The sequence below is a fragment of the Nicotiana tabacum genome, chromosome 7 (genome assembly GCF_000715075.1).
Source record: "Nicotiana tabacum cultivar K326 chromosome 7, ASM71507v2, whole genome shotgun sequence".
In the NCBI taxonomy this organism is placed as follows: Eukaryota; Viridiplantae; Streptophyta; class Magnoliopsida; order Solanales; family Solanaceae; genus Nicotiana; species Nicotiana tabacum.
In genome coordinates, this window is record NC_134086.1 from 13079100 (window position 1) to 13093143 (window position 14044).

Below are 14044 nucleotides of genomic sequence, written 5' to 3' on the forward strand. Positions count from 1 at the left end.
TTCCCTATTTAATTAAAAGCAGGAACTAGAGTAATTTCCTACACTGGAATTTATTTAGAAACAACAACTAAACCACTATTGTGATTTAAAAGAAAAGATAACTCGATACTAGTGAAAGAAGTAAAGTAGAGAAGTTTATTAAGAATTTGGATTTAGACTTCTAGCTCTAAGTTTTCTCTCTACTGCCATCTCCTGATCGACAACATCTTCTTATATAAGAAAATTTCATGATGACTTCTCGATTTGGTGCTAGATTTCTATGGCAAATCTAGATTTTGCATTTGCAGATATGAGAATTCGAATTCTCGATTTGGTGCTAGATTTCAATGGCAAATCTAGATTTTGAATTTGCAGAGATGAGAATTTTGCAATTCTAAGTTTAGATTTCATCGATTTCATCATGACAAATCGAGACTTGGTGCATTGTCACGGCAGTAATGAATCATAGCTCGATCTTACACTTCATTTTTGTATTTTTCTTGAATATTTATTTTTCTTTTTTCATGTTGCGCACGATAATTCTGCTATAATTATTCCTGCAAAATAAAGTTAAGAATATGGAGGAAACATGATAATTTATATATTTTTATGAAAGAAATTATGGGGTTAACATCTGGTAAAATGCACTTATCATAGAGAATGGTGGGCTTATGACTCAATAGTCATAGAGTCCTTTGCATTGAATGGAAAATTCAGTATTAAGAAGGCCTATCTACATGCTCTCCCAAGGTATCCTAAAGCTAAATGGAAATCACTAGTCATGTTGACTGGAATCCTGCCAAAGCATCAATTCATTTTATGGATGGCAATACACAGAAGGCTGGCTACTGTTGACAGATTGGCAAAGTGGGAAATTCAGGTGCCTCAATCATGCGTATTGTGTGAAAGAGATATAGAAGAAACACATGATCACTTGTTTTTTGAATGTCCATACTCACAAAGCTTATGGAAAGGAATGCTAGGATGGCTAAGATATCAAAGAAGTGTTGCAAACTGGGAAGCTGAGGTGAAGTGGTTATCTGCCAATGCTAATAATAGGAACCCAAGGAAGACAATCCTAGGAGTGGTATTTGCAGCAGTAGTGTACCATATCTGGATGGAACGCAATGATAGAAGATTTCAGAATCAGAAAAGAGAGGCCAAAGACAGAGCAAAAGACATTACCATCCAAGTGCACATAACAGGGCAACAAAAATGTAAATGGAAACCTGTATTGACTACACTAAATAGTTATCCTAACTGTAAACCATAACAAGTAGGATAGAGAAAGATCCACGATTGTTAGTAGTGGTCTTGTTAGACAACCTCTTGGTTGTATAGCTTCTTGTTTATTGGTTTGGTCATAAGACCTGCTACTAGAGTCCAAAAGTGCAGGTGATGTAAAATTGAAAATCTGGTTGAAATAAAAAATTTCTTTCGACAAAAAAAAATAGAAAATTTGTAATATCATTTTAATACCAACATAGCATAAATGATGAAAATTAAGAATCTTAGCCTCTTTTTCCATATATTTGAAAGAAAAAACTTAAAGTGTTTGATTTACAATTTTGTTATTCTTTCAACTTTAACTTAAAATAAAAAGAATAAGAAATTTAAAAAATTGGTTTGAGAACTATTCAAGTGAGATAAAAATTTCACTCACAAACTTCAACTTTTTACCCAAGTATGTTTTACCTACTAAACCATGATAGATGCCTATTACAAAGATCAAGAAGATAATATTTGTGTTAGGAAAGTCTCGACTTTTACGTGTTGTAAGTTGGCTGCCTTAGGTAATGACAATGCCCTAAGAGGCATATCCATAGCCCATCAAGGCACTTGTAACGGCGGCAGTTCGCTGCCACCAATACTCTAGCTTATTATAAATAAATATCTTTATGCTAAAAAAAAAAAAATTACCCAAGTAAAATTCATATCCAAACAAATTCAGGTTTATTTTAAACTTCAAATATTTTTTTTTTCCAAACTTACTTTCAATTAATTTCCGAACGCCCTTAATGGTACAGTAAGAAGAGCACATGAAAAAAAAATATCGGTATCTCAAATTGGAAACTGTTTAAAATCTATAATATATTAATAAATTAATTATCCCTTCAATGTATATATAACCAAAAAAAAAAAAAGATAAAAAGAGGTAAAAGGTGGTTAGTGATGATATTGAGATATTGGAGCTGACTGTTGACTGTTTGAAGGTGACAAATCAGTTTTCCAAGTGCTTAGCAACAACTCTGAACTAAACAGTGAGAGACTCCCCCTACCCCTGTCACCCCCTCCCCCCGCAAACCTGGAGACTCCCCCTACCCCTGTCAACCCCACCCCAAACCACAAGCAAGAAGAAAAGAGAGACAAAAAAAGAAAGAATATTGGTGTAAAGTAGTAGGAGAGAAAAAGTAAATAAGTAAAAAAAGATTACCAACTTTTTCATTATTCACAAAAAAACCAATTGAAATACCAAAAAGCCAACTTTCCTTTTTCTTTTCTTTTTGGTTTCATCTTTCTTCTTCATTCTGTTTTGTCTATCCCCTTGGAACATTTCAATTCACTTTTGCAGAACAAAACAACAAAAGTAAACCACCCCACCCACCCCCCATCCCCACCCCACCCTGTACTACCGCCCAAGCACTCTCCTTTTACCTTCTGCATTGTCTCTTCAATTGTCTGCTACCCTTTTTTTCTGTCTATTGAAACAGTCCAAGAATCCCTAGTTTCAGTTACAGAATCTCAAAGTTTCTATTTTTGTTAATAAAAATTGAGTCTTTCGTGATTCTTTATCTAAATGGGATTCTTTTGTTTTTAGTTCTTGGACAGTTTTGTTAGTTTGTTAACACGATTTTGATTCTTTTAGGGATTTGGTCTTTTCATTTTTTATGTAATAAATGGGGTTCTGTTCTTATAGTGTTTGAACAGTTTTGTTAGTTGTGTATACATGAATCTGATTCTTTAGGTAATTTGGAGCTTTTGAGAAGTGCGTGTGAGAAAAAGGATGCAATCAGAGAGCTCAGAACAGTTGAGATCGGTTGTGGCAGCAACTGATACAAGAGGGAAACATAGGATATCTGCTGAATTGAAGAGACTTGAGCAAGAAACTCGTTTCTTAGAGGTTTGTTTGATGTCTCTTTTGACTTTTTTTGGCTTTGCTTTTACTTTTATTTTGTATAATATTGGCCTGAGATGGTCAGTGAAAATACATATAGTCGACTCCAACTTGTTTGGGACTGAGGCTTAGTTGTTGTTTCTTGTTCCTTAGAAGTTGAAAATTTGATTGTTGTTTCTGGTTAGCTGAATATGGTTGTTGTTAATTGCTCTATTTGAGGATACAGTTTGAATTTTTTTCCCTTCAGGGGGTTCTTCTGTTGTATTGGTATAATGTACAGGTGGAAGTAATGAATTGTGTTTAAATCTATTGTTCTATGTGCCTGCTAATTTGGGTGAAAAGGGTTGACCATCAACTAACAAACAGTAGAGCTTTCTTTACTTTAATTCTGAAAGGAGGGGGTTTTCGATGTTTTTGGTTTATTTGATGTGTTCATGTGACATGAGCTGTTTGATATCTCATATAGTAGTAAGTTCTTGATTTGTGGAAGCCTGAAGCGTGTGTCCCCTTTTGCATTCTAGGTGTAGAAGGAGGAAATTCTTTATGTTTTGAAGTGAAATCTTAATGTCTTTGAGAGTTGAATATGAGCTGTTTGAGTATGTATTAGACTTGACATTGAGTTTTGAAGTGAATTCTTAATGTTTTTGAGAGTTGAGTGCTAATTGTTTTGAGTATATTTGGGACTTGGCCTGGAGTTGTAGCGAGACCTTTTGAAACTTGTTTGAGAAATGGGACATATAGGGAGAAAATTTGTTGAGTTTTGAAGTGAATTCTTAATGTTTTTGAGAGTTGAGTGCTAATTGTTTTGAGTATATTTGGGACTTGGCCTGGAGTTGTAGCGAGACCTTTTGAAACTTGTTTGAGAAATGGGACATATAGGAAGAAAACTTGTTGAGTTTTGAAGTGAATTCTTAATGTTTTTGAGAGTTGACTATTAATTGTTTTGAGTATATTTGGGACTTGGCCTGGAGTTGTAGTGAGACCTATTAAAACTTGTTGGTCAAAATGGTACATATAGGGCTCACTTATGTCTCATTGGAGCCCTGTATTGAATTTCAACCATGAATTCTAGCCGTCTTTAAGCTTTAGTTCTTCGTTCTTTGTTTAGATGGTTGAATCCATGACTCAGCTGTTTTAGTTTCTGACTGCTGGTTCAGAGTTTGCTTATAAAGCTGCCGCATTGCAAGCGAAATACTTCGGATACTGTTTGAGCTGCCTTCACTTTTGTGCTGCTGAATAGATTTTGAAGGTTGATTTAAAAAAAAGATTGTGCTGGTAGAATATGATCAGGCATGGACAGATATCCCCTTTCTGTAGACATCTGAAGTCAGAAAGTAACATAGTGAACTTAGTTTCTCTCATTAAGGAACTGATTCATTCAACATAGAATGTCAGTGGAGGGAGTGTCTGGTTATTTAGGACCAGGAGCGCTACTTAATTGATGTTGGAGTTGGAGAAAGAAAGAAACGACAGAGAAGAGACGGAAATCTAAAATGTGTAGAAGAGTAGGAAAAGCATAACTGGATCACAAACCAATCGGAGTAATTGAACTAGAGTTCCTTCACCGCCTGCTAATAAAAGAAGTTGCTTTCCTGTTGTTTTGGCTTTTCCTGACCGTGAATTTTGTTGGTCATTATGAGGAGTAGATCGTAAAATGTGAACTTTTGAAGAGTTTTATGGTGGTCAGGGGTTTCTTGCTGTGAGGATTTTTGGAGATGACAAATTATCGTAGTTTTATTTGAAAGGAGACAAATGCAAGGATATTCTCTGACTACGCAATGAGTCTTCGGCAACTTTCCATTAGTTCTTAGCTTCAGGCCTTTTGTCATTTCATAATGGCTGAGAAAAGGGCTGGAATGTTATACTCATTTCCATCCTTTTTATATGGCGGTGTTTGACTGAACATTGCGTTCAAGATGTTAATTTGACTTTTATGTACATTAGTGCTTGTGGAGAAAATATTAAATAACAGTGGAAAAGCTAGTTTAATAGAACAAATATTACATCAAAGTTTAAACCTTGGATCGTTTGATGAATTTGAATTCTTGAAATTTGTGAAATCTGTATAGAAGTGAAATGGTGTCAAACATGTTTAGACATTCCAAAATGGAGTGTGTCTTAAGATTAGGACGTAGGGAGTAATAATTTGAAATTTAAATGCTTTTATTGTTCTGTGGCTAATGTACTACATAGCCTCTTCTCTCTTTTCTTACAAACTTTTTCTTGTTAATGAACAGCGAAAATGTCAAAACTACTTAATAAAAAAAAAAGAAAAACAAAAAAAGGAAAGATTATCCACTTTCCTTCTCTCATGCAAGACACATTTAACTCAGGTATTAGCCTTGGAATTATACTAAAAGCGAACCTATTAAGAAAGAAATAAGAGAGACAAGAAAGCATCAGTTCAATCACAAAGATCCACACTTTTGGTACCTACTTTGAGTTGGAAGGCCTCTTCAATGCTAGAATTAACTTGATTCTACTAGATCAGTTGTCACTCCTAACTCACATTTTAATGTGCCGAATTGATCGAAAGTTATCAAATTGTTGCGTGATTGATTATTCATGGATCCCATGAAAAGCAACTTGACTTGTGATATCATGGGGTGAAATTAGTCATCCACTATCAAGGAAAAGGTATTCAGTTAAACAGATAAAAATATACAATCTACTGTAATAATGTCAGAGAGGCAAAAAGTCAGGCAATTTCTTCCGTTCTACCTAAGTATTATCGGACGGGATTATCCAATACATGTAATGGTGAAGGGATGCATAAGGGGATGCATGCAGGTAATTGGTGGAACAGTTAAGGTGTGCAATGTGGTACCGATACCACCATTATCAAAATTAAAAAGAGAATATAATGTATTGAGGTGATTTCTTTCCACTACATTATATTGACAGTAGTATATTCTCAGTAGTAGCAGTAGAAAAAAAGGAGAAAAGATTGGCACAGTGATAGCGGTCGTTATATGGTGGGACTGGAGAGAGTTGTGGTGAAAGGTCATCTCTGTAGGATTCTTTGAGTGGATAATGCCTTGATCTTATTGAGGCTTAGTAAAAGATCTGAATGAACTAAATCTTTCTAGAGCAAATTGGTGGTCGTGAAAAGAAAAACAATACAAATTTACTTAGTGGGTTGAGATTTGAACAATTCAATTTCTGATCCCTTATAAGTAGAATTCAAAACTAGGCCTTAGCGTTAGTCGCAACTGATTGGTTTGTCTGACTGAGTTCCAAATTTTAATTACAAATATAATGTGAACCTCTTAACAGACGCCAGAAATCATTGAAAATTTTTCAAAACGTGATTTATGAATGAACAAACTGACGTTGGGATGGATCTTCATTTTACTGCTTGTGCTGATGTTTTTCTTATTTTCAGCTTGTGCTGATATTTTTGCTTTTTTCAAAAGGTGTTCCCTTTATATGATGACCTAGTCCTGGTGGATTGTTGCTGAACTTACCTTTGCATCTCTATGATCTTACACGTCAAACTTGGGAAATAGAACTTGTCAAACTTGGTGGATTGTTGCTGAACTTACCTTTGCATCTCTATGATCTTACATGTCAAACTTGGGAAATAGAACTTGTCAAGAGAAACACAGAGCATCTGCTGCTCGTTCTTCTGAATTAAAATGTTTTATCCTCAGAGCAAGAAGAACATATTTGGTAGAGTTACTTCAAAGGACTTCGAAAAGTAAGCTTTTAGGTTTATGTACCTGGGAACGGAGTTCTTAGAGAAGGATGTTTCGTCCTTGTTGCAAAAGTTCAGATAACTCTTAGTAAGTGAAGCCACAAAATAATGGCAATCGAAAGTCTTTGCCTAAATGAATTATGACAACCTCTTGATAAAATGCATTGTAGTATTAAATGTATCAGTTAAGAAGTACATATAAAGACCAAGTAGTAGTATTTGTAGTTTCAGATGTGTAAGGTGAGATGCTAGTTGGTTTTTTGCAGATTGGGAGAATTCCATATGCAGATTTTAATCTTGTACTGATTTACTATTGGTAATAGAAAAATTATTTACCAAAATGAAAAAGGCACATATATGCAATATTTACAATTTCTCTGTATATGTGTGTGATTCTTCAAAAATTGTTCTTTCCCATATTTTTCTGCCGACTCGTATATCTGTGAGATGAAGGTCATTTACAGTGATCAATCATATATTCAGCTAAAGTATCACATATTGATAGAGAACTAGAAACGGCATGACCTTTTGGGCATCATATCTTATATAATTTCTTTGTTAATGGGAGAATCAAATCTTTCTCTATTCATATTGTGTACTCGTATCCACTAAATATGTGATATCCCATCACACATCGCAACACAGAGTTTTAGATGATCTGTGAGATGAATGTTTAGGATACGAGCTGATTCGAATTGTTAATTAATGGTCTTTCAGCGAGTAATTCTCAATTCCGTGTAACCTGGTTAGATCCAGAACTAATCATTCACGGAATTAGGGAAGAATGTGTTGCAGTGCTGAACATCAGTCACAGAATTTCTCACTATATAAGATTTGAATTTTTTAAACCATGTTTGATCAGTTGAAAGCTACCAATCATTCAGTAACCTTACATATTACATATGCGACTAGCAGTGCTGGTACGAAATAACAAGTATCTTTCTGTTATTTAGATATGTATTACGTGGAACTCGATGCGCTTAGCTTTTTCTCTCTCTACTTCTTTGATATTCTGATCATTGTGTTTGCACCAATCCAGAATGGGATTCGTGCAACCACTAGGCTGTGCTTGAGCATCTCCAATGTGGTTGACAAATATATCTAATACTTTTAACCGTCTAGTATTGGCAGAATACTTAATTGAGTTAATACTTGGTGACATGTCCAGCTTGTACAGATGCTAAGCTAAGACTTAGGAGGCTTAACGTGGGTTGTATTATATATGTCTATTGAGACCAACATAGTGTAACTTTAATAATACTCTTGATTTATTCAAAAAAAAAAAAAAAAAAGGAAAGTTATATGCTACTGATGCGATCAGGAGTTAGAATTTGACTGTCCTCGTTATAACTTTTTTGTTCTTCTATATTCGAGCAAAGTTCTTATGGTCAAAATCCTGGAACATATTTTATAGATACCTTGCCAACTATTTGGTCGCATAAAGTCCAACAGAATTTTGTGAATATGGACCTGTAATCGGACTTTGTTGTCTGTATGTTCAGTGTGATGCACAATTAAATTTTAGTTTGACAGCTGCAGTGACTTTTTGTTATTTCCAAAGCTATCTTCTGCATGTCGTGTAGTTTCTGGCGGCGTTGTCCAAATGTTCTTTGAAAAGGCTTAAAACTAGATGTGGTTGATCACCGTTGCTTTTCATGTGTCAACATCAGAAAAGATGCTCATATTTCTTATTGATTATTACTTGTCTATTGAAGTCTTCTTTTGTTGTCTGTCTATCGACAAATTTATTTACTATTTGCCGATGATGTAATATGTGCAGGAAGAACTTGAACTGCTCGACAAAATGGAAAAGGCATCAACTGCTTGCAAGGAGTAAGTACTAATTATCTGTTTGTGTTCAGTGCGCGTTATGGTTATCTAACTTAATTCTGTTAAATGGACTTTAGGATGCTAAGTAATGTGGAAACAAGGCCAGATCCATTACTGCCAGTGTAAGAATTATTACTCTTGCTTTAGCGCGGCGTATCATGAGTTTTGTATTTTGTTAATTTATTAAATATTTTCTATATCAGAACACATGGTCCAACAAATCCTTACTGGGATCGATGGTTTGAAGGTCCACAAGATACATCAGGTTGCAGATGCTGGATATTGTAATCACTCTTTGGCCGACTTTGGAGATTTTCCTTGATTGGAGACGAAGTTGAAGTTGGTACGCACAGCGTGTTGCCTAACACAGAGATGTCTTATCAAATGTGTAATGAAATGTTTCAATGTGCAGAAAATGACATTTTTTATATCCCTTAAGAGTTGAAATTCAAGATTCTCATCTTTACTGATAGGTCACTGGTAGCATTGTGCAGATGACAATTTTCTATTATAACATCATATTGACAAGTATTTGCTTGTGGTTAGAAATGATTTATATTACTGACTGAGTTGCTATCCTTTTGATCAGGAATGACTGTTATTTGTTTTATATCTCTTCGATAAATACAAAAGGCATGTTTTTTATCCGACTTATCTCCACAAGGTAGGGGTAAGGTCTGTGTACACGCTACCCTCCTCAAACCCCACTATGTGGGATTATATTGGGTATGTCATTGTTGTATGTTTTTTATCCGACAAGCTCTAGCTTGTTGCTTTTCCAGTAACTCGCTGTGCAATCCACCCTAAACCATCATATAAACCTTCGCCGGTGAGGGCACAGCAAGCTTGAATATGCCAATCATGGTTCTTGATACTATGAAGTGAAAGTGCATCAGTTATTTCTGCAGATGTCATGGCATCTTTAAGGTCTTGTTTGTTTGCAAATAGTAGTACAACGGCATTCTGCAGATCCTCATGTGGCAGCAGTCTAACGAGTTCGTCCGTCGTAATGAAAATCCTGGCTCTGTCTGTGCTGTCAATGCCAATGATATACAGTACTCTAAACTCGGTAAATGGAGAAAACACCAGGAGAAAATGGCAAAGATGATTGGATGTGGAATGAGTTGAATTCATGACATTGTAATCTGCAGAAATACGATGCAAATAAAAGCTCCTAATGTTCTCATGCAAAGTTGACAGACACACACAGAGAGGGAGGGAATAAACAAGTACATACTAAAATTATTGATCCTTGTTAAGCTCAGGTTAAACCACTTCTCCAATTTATCAACGCAGACACATGATGGTGATAAGATCACAGTGCAAGAAACTTTCCTTATCCTTTTTTTTATGATGGTGGTGTCTAGGTCAGCTTGTGCACACCTCGACTATTCCACTGGGTAACTGTTATTTATCTATCTATATATATACATACACATACATACATATCATCCCAAAAGAAGTGACCTCTACTTAAAGCTCATCAAATACTATTCTCTTATTCCAGCGAGCAGGCTGCCCCAGAAAGGGCATTTTCATATAACTAGCCACCTACAGCTCCACCTTAGACCTAATATAATTTGATGCATATTGACATGACAAAAAAAAGTATAAACGTGAGAGTAATAACTCAAAAATACAGTAGAAAAACATAAGGTACTAGTGAATGTACCTCGAATCGAATGTTCTTGTAAACAAGTTCCTCAACGTTGCTACTGTAGATAATAAATTTGCGTCGAGAAAATAAAATCAGGATCGAAAAATATTGCAACAATTGTAGTATTTTATTTCGAATATCTGAGTGTACAATCTCTATGAATCCTTTGATTCTTCTTTTCAATAGTAAATAAATTCAAAGGTCTTTGAGCTTGATCTTGAATCTATATTTGTTTCCACGAACGATGATCTTGTTCTTGAGCTTGAGCTTGATTGCTTGAACTTGACCTTGATTTGTTCTTCGTTCTTGAGCTTGAACTTGATTTCTTGAAGCTTGAAACTTGTGGAGGAACTTGCAGCGTTTGATTCACGAGCTCTTTCTTGTTTCTTGTTATAACTTCTGGTATCATTTCGGAGTTATCTTTTCTGAGTTATGAAGACCCCTCTTTATAGTTGTGGGAGAGAAGAGTTGTGATAAGAACAAATTATCCGGCCAATCAAATTGGAGTGCGACATAGCCGCATTTGATTGGCCAGAACATGTCACTTGCACACATGGCGCGATTTCATGGGCCTTTTAGTGTGACTTGGCATGCCTTGTCATTTTGACACGTGGCACAATCCTATTGGCTCTTCCGCTTGACTTGGCGCGCCACGTCATTTGACACATGGCACCAGACTGGGTCTCTAGAAAAATAACATCTTGGGGTTAATAAAGTGGGCTCATCACTCTAGCCCAATTAAATGGGCTAGCCCAATGGATTAAGTCTTATTTATTTAATCCATATATATTGGACTAATATAATTAATCTAATCATATTAGCCCATAATATTAATTTGGACCAAATATATTTAATTGAAATCAAATCCAAATTTCATATGGATTTAAATTCAATACAATTTTAATTGCTTACAGCTACCAACAGTAGGATTACTAGTAACGACCTCTCCTAAATGCAACTTGTAAAGTATCGTCGTTTTTGCCAGTGTTATCTAATCCAACTACCACAATCATATAGTTCTTTGCTGGGAATAACATGAACCAGAATCTCGATACGAGAAAGCTCCCATATTTTATTTTAACGTTCAAATTATAAAACAATACGTACTCAATATAAATACTAAAACATTAAATCACATGTTTATATATCTGAATCAAAATAACTAATAACCTTAGCAGAAAAAAACTGAACCTTGTGATTCAGAGTTTTAAAGGGATCATCTTAATAAATATAAGGATTTAGTGAATGCGATTCATAATTCGTAATTATTGAATGTGTTTATATGTCGCAATTGGTGAATGCGACTTATAAGTTAGCATTTACTAAGGCCCTTTTAGAAGGCCCATCCTGCTATTTTGCGACTTATAAGTCGCATTTATTGAATGCAATTTATAAGTCGCTTTATACTTCCTTATTAGTTACATATATACTTTTTTTAAAATTTTACTTTTTGCTTATTCTATATAGAGAATTAGAAGAGGTTTCTCCTATATTGATTATAAAATTCTTCGACAATTAGTTACTAAAAGTTTAAAATATTTCAACTGATAAAACACTACTAAGTGTCAAAGTCTCATATGCATCAATGAATTTGCACGTGGGAAACGAACAGTATTTGGTTGAGATTTAAAAAAGATTAGTATTTGAAGTTGTGTTTGCAAATAAAAATACAGTTGAAGTTTTGTGAGTAAAATTTTTATAAACTTCTAAAGGCTATTTTTCAAACTTAAAAATTCTATATTTCAAGTTAGAAATTGAAATAATGGCCAATTTGATAAACAAATGCATAGCTATTTAAAATTCTCCAAATATTATTTTAATTTTTGAGCCAAAATCTATAACCAAACAAGTCATACATTTGTCCAAGAAATTGATAATTATTGCTTAAATATAGTTTACCATCATAGGAGTCTCAGAAAGGATAGCGATCTCCCCCTGAAAAGTATTACGACTATAAAGAGAAGTCTAGATTGGAAGATTTAAAATTTTGAAAGTAAGTTTAGATATAAGTAACGCTGTTAGAGTATTAGATAAAGGTTGATTTTGTATTTGAGCCATTTTTGTAATTAGAATTGGCCCATGTTGTATTATTTTGTAATTAGATTACCGGGTCAAGACTCACTATTTATAAGTGACCTTCTCACTATTGTAAAGATGGATTTCCATTTTGCTCAATAGAAAAATATCTGCTTCTCTTAGCTCATGAACCCTATCTTCGATTTTTTTATTTCTTCTCTAAATCTTTGTACTTAACATGGTATCAGAGCATAGATTCTAGTAGATCATCTCACTTGCTTCCGATCGATGTTAACCCTTACAATTTTTATCGAGTTTTGGTTTTGATTGCATTTACATTGGATTAGGGTTTTGGTTGGATTTTCGTCGGATGATTTCATTGTATTCTTGCTTGTTTCTACTGGATTTCAATTTTCTATGGATGTTTTGTCAGGACCTGGTTGATCTATTCATCTATTTTCAGCTAGGGTTTCCTCGTCGGTATTTTGCTGCGCCGTCGGAAATTTTGTTCACAAGGCTGTTCTCTTTTCGGTTACAAAAGAGGGGGTAAATCATTTTTCTTTCATATCTCATAAGTTTGTTGATTGTTTTGTTATTGTAATATTTTTCTCTCAATGACGAACGATAATCCTGTTATTACACCTTCATCTTCCTCTGCTGCATCTTGTACTATATTTCATGAGGATGACTTTGCACATTCGTGTCATCCACTATATGTGCATCCTTCAGATGTGCTAGGAAGCTCCTTGGTTTCTAGTCCATTTGATGGAACCTGCTATGACAGCTGGAGGAGAAACATCTTAGTTGCTCTCTCCATTCGTAATAAACTTAATTTTATCAGTGGTACCTCTACAAAGTCACTTCCTGGGTCTCCTCTGGCACGACAGTGGCAAAGATGTAATGATCTTGTGGTGTCATGGTTGGTTAATTCTATGTCAAAAGAAATATCTCGTAGCGTAGAGTATTCTGAATATGCTAAGGATATTTGGTGTGAATTAGAGGAGAGATATGGTAAGACTGATGGGGCCAGAGTCTTTGAGCTAAAGAAAGAGTTAATACATATCTCTCAAGGGTCTTTAGACATAACTTCTTATTTTAACAAAATCAAACAACTCTGGAATGAGATAGCAGTTTATAAGGTCAGAGTTTGTACTTGTGGGGGTAAAGCTGTTGTGGATGAAGAGCAGAAGGTTTATCAGTTCCTTATGGGTCTGAATGATACCTACATGCAAACTTGCAGCAACATTCTAATGATGAAACCACTTCTATCTGTTAGAAATGTGTACAACATCTTATTATCTTATGAGAAGCAGAGACAGGTGTCTTCTGCCTCCCAATTCTCCACACAATCGGGTTCTTTCAATGTTGGGACTTCTAAGCCATCATTTCCCTCCAAGGTTTCTTTTGAGGCTCCCAGGACTTCTCTTATTTGTCAATATTGCAAGAAGCCTAGACATTCTATAGACAAATATTATAAGTTGTATGGATATCCTCCCAATTTCAAGTTCAACAAAGGATCTCCTCCTCGCAGAATTGCTGCACATGTTGAGCTTGAATCCTCTTGTGGTTCCTCTGTGCCCGGTGGTTCTGATGGTCCAGTTGAGGATAGGAGTCCTCTGTGATACCTGGCCCTACCAAGGATCAATACTCCTAGCTGATGATCTTATTACAACAATCACAAATCTCTGCTTCCCCACATTCTCCACCTCTCTTGGCTTCTGCTAACTTTGCTAGTAAGCTCATGTCTTAT

At 35.1% G+C, this 14044-nt stretch overlaps 3 protein-coding genes and 1 pseudogene across 3 annotated transcripts; 3 read left to right on the top strand and 1 right to left on the bottom strand.

The window, feature by feature from the left end:
• The first annotated feature begins 802 nt into the window (after nucleotides 1–802).
• Nucleotides 803–1252, top strand: LOC107766507 (uncharacterized). Its single transcript, XM_016585304.1, has one exon. It carries the CDS (start codon nucleotides 803–805, stop codon nucleotides 1250–1252), a length of 450 nt encoding a protein of 149 aa, XP_016440790.1.
• A 1297-nt stretch (nucleotides 1253–2549) lies between these two features.
• LOC107766504 (guanine nucleotide-binding protein subunit gamma 1) lies at nucleotides 2550–9190 on the top strand. The gene is made up of 4 exons (XM_016585303.2): nucleotides 2550–3100; nucleotides 8572–8624; nucleotides 8699–8743; nucleotides 8825–9190. The coding sequence occupies exons 1-4, from the start codon at nucleotides 2984–2986 to the stop codon at nucleotides 8907–8909; spliced, it is 300 nt and encodes a 99-aa protein (XP_016440789.1). The 5' UTR covers nucleotides 2550–2983; the 3' UTR covers nucleotides 8910–9190.
• A 193-nt stretch (nucleotides 9191–9383) lies between these two features.
• On the bottom strand, nucleotides 9384–12444 carry LOC107766505 (uncharacterized; annotated as a pseudogene).
• Nucleotides 12445–12908: 464 nt separating this feature from the next.
• On the top strand, nucleotides 12909–13916 carry LOC142161987 (uncharacterized). Its single transcript, XM_075218281.1, has one exon. It carries the CDS (start codon nucleotides 12909–12911, stop codon nucleotides 13914–13916), a length of 1008 nt encoding a protein of 335 aa, XP_075074382.1.
• Nucleotides 13917–14044: the final 128 nt, after the last annotated feature.